An 8,247-nucleotide genomic window follows, 5' to 3' on the forward strand; every position below is an offset into this window, starting at 1 on the left:
ATGTAAGTAATCGTCCAAACTATCAGCGGGCCCATCGTAAGCTAACATACGAATAAAAGTTGTTACCTTCTGAATCAGGTGGAATCTAGGTTGATGTGTTCCATCATATGATTGCTTGAAATATGGATTGGATCCTTCTAGGGATTGACAAATGTATTTGAACATCGGTTTTGTCATCCGAAATCTCTACAAAAAAGTTTGTGGGGCAGTGTAATTACAAATGATTGAACCATCAAACTAACCGTCATTGGAATATGTCGTCGTTGTAAATAGGGTTGTCACAAAAGTCATGAGCCTCATATAACCCGACCCCTTGTCTTGGTTGATTATTCAATGGCCAATTACAGATCCTCAGTGCACTTGTGGCTCCTCCTCTTAGGCTACTTGTGATGTAGTAAACATATGGAGTAGCTCTTCGTTCTCTAACATCAGCATCATTCTTTGATGTCGTCAATCTTTGTCAAAAGACATTTTATGGATACTGCGTGTTTGTCAACCTGGAACAAAATACATGAATCAAACATGAAGCATTAATAAGAACCAATTGGGCCCCGCATGTGTCTCTAGAGCAACTTCCGGGTGATGGCGCAAGGAGACCTATCGGTGTCTCTAGAGCAATATACAGAGGAGGATATGTTTCCTTGCTGGAGAACGAGAGACGACCGATAATGTAACCAAATGGGCCCCGCATGTGTCGGTCATGGTAAAAGCGGACGCGGATCCACAACTGCTGGAGTTGGTCTTAATACAGTTAATACTGATCATTGGTGTCACGTTTTTATATTACTTTATAGATTATTCTGTATCTAAAATTACTACTAAGGGGGTGTTTGGTTAAAGGGACTAAAGATTAGTCTCTAGTTTTTAGTCCCATTTAGTCTCTTTTTTGCCAAATACTATGACTAAAATATGGACTAAAATGATTTAGTCTTTAGTCATTCACATATGTGCTAAAAGTGACTAAACCATATTAATTTCACATTTATCCCTCATTTAGTTCAATTGTACTAATAGTAGGAGAATGTTAAAGGTCATTTTAGTCTTCTTATGAGTCATTTAGTATATTCTTACTATTTTTAGCCCCTAGAACCAAACATGTTAGGGACTAAACTTTAGTCTCATAACTAAACTTTAGTCCATAGACTAAAGAAACCAAACATGGCCTAAGTTTAACATTTGTAAAGGCAAAATAAGGATATGATACTTTCAACGGGTATATCGTGGTGTGAGTCCGGCGGCTTTTGGCTAGTTCTCCGCTCAACTATGTCTAGTCTAGGAAAGACAAGAAAGGGCATGTTTGGTTCGGCTTTTTTCTGACCAGCTTTTTTGAAAATCTGGCTGTGTAGAGAATCTGGCTGTGGGGAGAATCTGAGTATCATTACGATTACGTGTGGAGGAAGATAAAGTTGTTCATAGGGCTCAGGATCTAGAAAGTGACGAATTCCTACTATTACAACGACTCAACCGATTATGTGTTTATATTAATTTTGGATAGTTTTTTCCGCAACGAATTTTATAGAAGCTGGCTGAAAAGCTGATCGTTTGCAGTCCGCAGCAGCTTTTGGTGGTCAGAAGCTGCTAGAAGCTGAAACAAACAGGCCCAAAGAAGGCTGGTCCCACATAAAAAACCTTGAACATTAGCAAAGTAATTACTGCTACTGCAGAGTCAAATATCCTTCCCAATAGCAATGATGCCAATGATGCCCTCTCTCTAATCAGCTTTCTCACCGACGGCGACCGACCGACCAGCCATATAATAAAGAAGCGAAGCTAAGCGAGACCGGAGGGGCACGAGCGCCACCGCCTTGATCCCGCCCGCTCCTCCCCAGATCTCCTCGCCATTGCCGCCGCCCTGCCAGGATTCGCGCCCTACTCGCCCAGATCCGACCGCGGCTCTGATTTTCCAACTGACGCAGGAGCGGTGGGTCTGACCGGGCGCGACCCGTCTTCTCATGGGCGAGACAGCGTGATCCCTGCGGCTCGATTGTAAATTCGTGATCTTTCGGGGCATTCCTTGGTTTGTCTGTCGGTGCTGGTGGTGCTGCGTTTGGAGGGCCGCGGAGATGGGCGTCGGCGGGGAGAAGTTCCAGCTGGGGACGGTGGGGGCGCTGAGCCTCTCCGTGGTGTCCTCTGTCTCCATTGTCATCTGCAACAAGGCGCTCATGAGCTCCCTCGGCTTTAACTTCGGTGTGAGATCTGACTGTGTTCCTGCCACGGTTTCTTGATTATTATGTGTATGCTCGTGCTGGATGTTATGTGATTCGTGTAGATCTGCGTTCTCCATTGGGGGCTGCAGTTCTGTTCTGGTGCATGAGATGTGTGTGCAAGGTTCAGCACTTCAGATGGTGCTTTAGGGCTTAAGCTTCAGTGGTAACTTTGAGGCAGGGCTAGGAGTGTCAATTGGTAGTTGTCGAAACTTCAACTGTCGTTGCCATTTTTTTATTGTGAATGGTGAAACATGTGTGACCCTGGTGCTAACTTGCTTTCTGTCAAAGCTTTGATGGCCCTTGATGTTCTAGATTAGAGCTAATTCTCTGTAGTTGGTGAGTGAGGTTGGGTGTCATGTCCTGGTTGCTTCTTTCATAGGTTGCTTCACACAAGGGAGTATCCTTGTTTGCGCTGGTGACACATTTGATTTGCATGAGAAGTTCATGTACCCATGCATCGGATGGGGAAGTCATAACTTCCGTTTTTGTTCTTATTTAAAGATAACGTACGTTGACTTGTACTCATAATTTGGCTAAGGCTTGTGCTGCCTATCGTGACTTTGTATCACAAAATGCTATAAGAGTTAAAACTTCTTGTTTTTTCTTAAAAAGTTTTGGACTAGGGTAGTGGGGTTTTAAATTTTGCTGAGATACTTCTACCTGCCTGTAAGGACTAGGGTAGTGGGGTTTTAAATTTTGCCCACAAATGTAAACTTTTGGCCTAATCCACCTGAATAGACAGGATTTAACACTATTATTTGCAGCACTGATAACCTTATTTTGCAGTGTTTACTTGCACAATGTGCGCTTTTTTCCTCCTTGCCCATGTTATCCTAAAAATTGAGGAAGTTCTTACATTTGTCGACGGACAGAGTACTAGATCTTATATTATCAACATGTATGTAGTGAAGTATGTAAGTCTGATTTAAATGACTTCTAATATCTGTGAAATATGTATGTCTTTTGCAGCCACTACCTTGACGAGCTGGCATCTGCTGGTTACATTCTGCTCCCTTCATGTAGCATTATGGATGAAGTTCTTTGAGCATAAGCCTTTTGATTCAAGAACTGTCATGGGATTTGGAGTACTTAACGGAATCTCCATTGGGCTCCTCAACTTGAGTCTTGGCTTCAACTCTGTTGGGTTTTACCAGGTACGTAGCTTGTCTATGTTCTTAATGTAGTTCTTCCACCAGTCAGAATTTATTAGATATTTCATTCTGGTCCTGCAATTATTACTTGTCCGGTATTGCATAAGATTTTCATTATGTGGTGATACAACAATAGTTACTCATGTAAAGGTCAAGGTAAAAGTATCTTGTCATTGTCATGTATCATACACACTTTGCTTTTGACACAATATGCCATCCACCTTTTTTTTTTCTTAACACAATGTATGATGCATTTTTTTCTCAACACAATGTACCACCCACTCTTCTTGTGCTAGACACATTTTGTAGATTTTTTATTAGATTTTCAAGGTCTTGTATGAGTATTTATTGCAGTTGAATAATTGGTGTTCCTCTTCCTTAGATAATAATCAATCCACCTAACTGATGCTGAAATGCCTTTAAATTTAGATGACTAAGCTGGCAATCATCCCGTGCACTGTCATTTTAGAGACACTTTTCTTCAGGAAGAAGTTCAGGTTTGTGTTTGATACATTTTGTGCATTATTTCCGTAATATCTTCAGCTAACATTTTCTTTTATGAAACTCATCGCATAACATGTTTCTTACTTTACTCTGCAGTCGGAGTATCCAGATGTCCCTTTCTGTGCTTCTTCTTGGTGTTGGTGTTGCAACTGTCACTGATCTGCAACTCAATGCTGTGGGATCCATACTGTCCTTGCTGGCAATTATCACGACTTGCATTGCTCAAATTGTATCCTTTCATCAGAAGCTCCTATTTATTTCCCACAAACTAAAGTTTAGCTACCTAATAATGTTGTTTTTATTCAGTAGAATTCGCACTTCGAAACCATCTCCTGTTTTCATGTGGTTAGCCTTGGTGTTCTAGTGTTCTACAAGGCAAAGAAAATTCTAGTTTCCGCTCGCATCAAAACATGAGATCAAACCTGCCATTATTTCTATTTACACTGCTCTCCTGTAAATAAGCAGAAGCTTTTTCCTCTTGCTGTGTAACTCTAATGCATTTGAGTTTCTGTTTTGTGGTCAGTTTCTGTAATCTTTAACCGTTCATCAGATGACAAACACTATCCAGAAGAAGTTCAAGGTCTCATCAACCCAACTGCTTTACCAGTCTTGCCCTTACCAATCACTGACCCTGTTTCTCATTGGCCCCTTCCTTGATGGCTTTTTGACTAACCAAAATGTCTTTGCTTTTAATTATACATCTCAAGTTGTGGTGAGTAGTAAAACATCTTTGGTGCACTTATCCCAACAGTTTCACCATATTCTAATTTTTCTCTTATTTCGCATGCAGTTTTTCATCGTCCTGTCATGCTTGATATCTGTTTCAGTGAACTTCAGCACTTTCCTTGTGATCGGAAAGACATCTCCTGTTACTTACCAAGTCCTGGGCCATCTTAAAACATGCCTTGTTCTTGCTTTTGGTTATGTTTTGCTTCACGATCCGTTTAGCTGGAGAAACATACTTGGAATCCTAATTGCTGTAGTTGGAATGGTCTTGTATTCATACTTCTGCACAGTGGAGACCCAGCAAAAAAATGTTGAAGTCTCCCCACAACAGGTAACTTTCTCATGCACTACAGCACTAGAGAAGTTCCAGTGCGCACCATTAAATTCTGTTGCCCTTTCAGAATTCTGTCATTGGTAGTGACCCAGTGTGTAAGTATGATATACTAGTAGCCAATCCTGAATGTTGTGTTATTTGAGCAGCGAACATTGAGTTTTCTGTGTTCTTTTATTTCATTTTTACAACTTTACTACTTGGTCGGTCCTAGTCATCCTATTTATATCAGGACTAATATACCAAATTGGGTTGCATTTAGGGTTGCAAATTGGGCTGAGAACATGAGCCCAAGTGGCCTAAGCCATCTAAAAGCAGCTCATGTCTTCAGCTTCCCAGTAATTCCATTCTGTTTCTGGTCGTTCACTCCCTAGTTGTCCAACTTATCGTCATTGGTCGATGTCTAATCGGACATGATTGGTCAATGACTAATTGGACAACCATAAAACTAATCGAGTCGGAGCACCTAGTTAAGTCCAGGATACTAACTAGGGCAACTAATCTTGATTAATCAGATGACTTGGTAACACTGTACTTGTATATGGAACAAACTAGGCTCTACGTTTGTGGTGTAGTAAGTGGAATTGACCTTTTTTAGCATATTCAGTTTGTATTAACTAGCATTATAGATTTGTCTCTTCCTGTCTCTTGTTTGTAATTCCCGGCTGCGCTTCTTACATTGCAGGTGAAAGAAAGCGAGGCAGGCCCTTTGATCGCAGACTCTATGAGCAAAGTTGAAAACGGGGGTGGTGGTGTTGATGACGAGCCTTTGAAGGTACCCATGTGGAGCTCAAAGTACTCGCGGGAGTGAAAAGGTCACGATGGCATGGCACCATACAGGATTCAATTTAGTAGGCAGATAGTAGGGTTGGAAGCCAACCCAGAGTGTAATGAACATTTCAGTTACATTTTTGGGCTTCTTTAGTGTCGCAGTCTACTAGCAGTTAAAGGATCTGTTTCTTGGAAGGATCCTACCTTCAGGGCTCTCAGACCTACCTTGAAACTAGACAGCAGGTATTGTATGATTGTATCTCGATATGCTCCACATCCTCTTACTGTAACTTCCAACTGGTACATGGCGTGCCTATATCCAAAGATAGACCTCATTCTTTTTGTATCAAGAAGATCCGGATAAGAAGACTTGTGCAAGATTTGTAGCGTTTAGTGAAATTTGTGACTGTCAGTCATGTTCGCTTTAAAAAAGTTTAGTAATTTAAAAGTCAATTAAGAAAACTCCCGTCTTTCCTGCTTCCATGTAAAGAAACATATTAGAGATTATGATTTCTTCATGATCCATACAATGGCTTGCAACTAGATGCGAAGCTCAAAAGGAATCTTGTGGAAAATTAGGCGTTATACGGTGTTCACATAAATTTGGTACTTTCCTAATCTAACTTGAGTGAAGAGCAGCAAGGCAAATCGGCACATCTGTTTTAACATTTCTCGCTACAGTTTCTACAAAGCCACAAACAATCATGGTTTAAAAGGCGTTGCCTAGCCATCCAAACGATGTATTTTGCTAGGCGTCAGCCTAGGTAAAAACGCCATCTTGGTGAGGTAGGCGGCTGGACGACCGAATTTTTTGGTTTTAAGTCCTTTTTCTGTCAAAAATTTACAATTAGACCCCCAGAAAACTTAAATGCAAATTTAGACCCGTTTCTCGGCGCCAAGAGCTATGGCGCCGAGCTTACACAGCTCGGCGCCATAGATCATGCCGCCGAGCTTCCTGCCGCGCTGTCGCCACCAGCTGACGCGGCGCCGACGTGGACCGAAGCTCGGCGCCATAGATCTTGGCGCCGAGCTCCGGAGTAAAACTCCTGCGCGGCTCTCGTCTCCTCCAGCGCGCTGTCGTGTTCTCCACCGTGCAATTGTCTCCGGCCTCCGCGCGCTCGCCCACGGCCACCGCACGCGCTCCTCCTCCGGCCGCCGCAACGCGCCTGCTCGTCCTCCGGCCGCCGCACACGCCCCTCCACCGGCCACCGCGCGCGCGCCTCCACCGGCGACCGGGCGTCCCGACCCAACGCGCGCCCGTGCAGCTCCGGCAGCTCCACCGCGCGCCCGTGCAGCCTCGCCCCCGCCACCGCCCCTGGCCCGAGAGCCTCGACCCGTGACCTCCCCACTGCGCCTCGTCCCCGCCACCGGCACCTCCACCGCGCCCCGGCCCCCTGCACCACGCACCGCAGCGAGCCCCAGCTCCCTCCACCGCGCGCCGCAGCGAGCACCGGCTCTCTCCACCGCCGTCCCTCGCCGCAGCGGCACCGAGCTCCGTCTCGCCTCCTAGCCCGACAGGTAAAATTTTAAAATTTTTTAGTTAATTAGCACATTGTAAAGTATATTGTTTAACTTAGCATTTTGTTTAACTAACCATATAGTGGGTGATTATATAGTTAGTAAATTGTTAGTATATTGGATGAAGGAAAGTTATTGAGTATATAGATATATTTGTAGCATATTGTTTAGCATACTTGTAGATATCGTGCAGTTTTCTGTGTTTGCAACCATCGTGTTGTCGTTTATTTGTAGGTTCTAGAAACATCACTTTATAGGGGAGGTGCTGCCAAATTTTTTATTGACAATAGTTTTTTTGTACGTAGGTGTTCTTCCGACTTGACCTTCTCCATCGTTAGCTGGACTCGTACGCGATCTCAGGTATACATTGTTTTCGTACATTATTCATAGATTATGTAACTTCGTTTGATGTGGTCATGTAATATTTACTATATAGTTATTAGTTAATAAGTAGTTACTATTTATTTATTATTTAGTAAGTTTTTAGGCTTAAGTACGTAGCCGTTATTAAGTTAGTAATCCATTTTTGCAATAGACGAACAGGCGCACACAAACTACAACTTCCGGAGGTATTTGATTTGGTATGATGGTGTGACTAGGTGCAAGCTGAAGGGACAGTGGACAGCTGCAGACTATGCCGAGCAAGAATCGTCAGACGACGAAGACACAGCTTTCGACATAGCTGCTCGGCACGGGTCCCAAATTGAGGCTGCTCCAATCCTTGACAGAGTGGTAACTATTTCTTTACTAAAATTAGAAATTTCAATTCAATGCTTTATGTCTAGTTTTGAGCATCCTAATGTTTTAACTTGTGAATAGGGAAACTCTATGCTCGTATCTGTTGTTGAACTTGAGCGTATCTCACAGAGAACTTCAGATAGTACTACGCTTTCGTTACTATCAGTGAGTATCAATGTTTAAAAGAAAACTTGTTTATTTGTATGTTGTAACATATGTCTGTAACTAATATTTCGATTACAGAGGGTATCACGTCGTCTTCGTCGTGCAGCGGCTCGGTGTAGATGCCGGTCTCTAGCGA

At 43.0% G+C, this 8,247-nt stretch overlaps 1 protein-coding gene across 1 annotated transcript; it reads left to right on the plus strand.

The window, feature by feature from the left end:
- Positions 1-1,734: 1,734 nt before the first annotated feature.
- LOC100274586 (putative integral membrane protein) lies at positions 1,735-6,052 on the plus strand. Its single transcript, NM_001148939.1, has 7 exons — positions 1,735-2,187; positions 3,177-3,361; positions 3,788-3,855; positions 3,959-4,091; positions 4,413-4,574; positions 4,653-4,919; positions 5,605-6,052. The coding sequence occupies exons 1-7, from the start codon at positions 2,064-2,066 to the stop codon at positions 5,728-5,730; spliced, it is 1,065 nt and encodes a 354-aa protein (NP_001142411.1). The 5' UTR covers positions 1,735-2,063; the 3' UTR covers positions 5,731-6,052.
- Positions 6,053-8,247: the final 2,195 nt, after the last annotated feature.

Source organism: Zea mays, chromosome 6, assembly GCF_902167145.1.
Source record: "Zea mays cultivar B73 chromosome 6, Zm-B73-REFERENCE-NAM-5.0, whole genome shotgun sequence".
NCBI lineage: Eukaryota > Viridiplantae > Streptophyta > Magnoliopsida > Poales > Poaceae > Zea > Zea mays.

Coding starts and splice junctions, on each gene's coding strand:
- LOC100274586 (NM_001148939.1), top strand. CDS start 2,064: ATGGGCGTCGGCGGGGAGAAGTTCCAGCTGGGGACGGTGGGGGCGCTG. Junction 3,362..3,787: donor ACTCTGTTGGGTTTTACCAG/GTACGTAGCTTG, acceptor CTTTAAATTTAG/ATGACTAAGCTGGCAATCAT. Junction 4,575..4,652: donor ATTATACATCTCAAGTTGTG/GTGAGTAGTAAA, acceptor TTTCGCATGCAG/TTTTTCATCGTCCTGTCATG.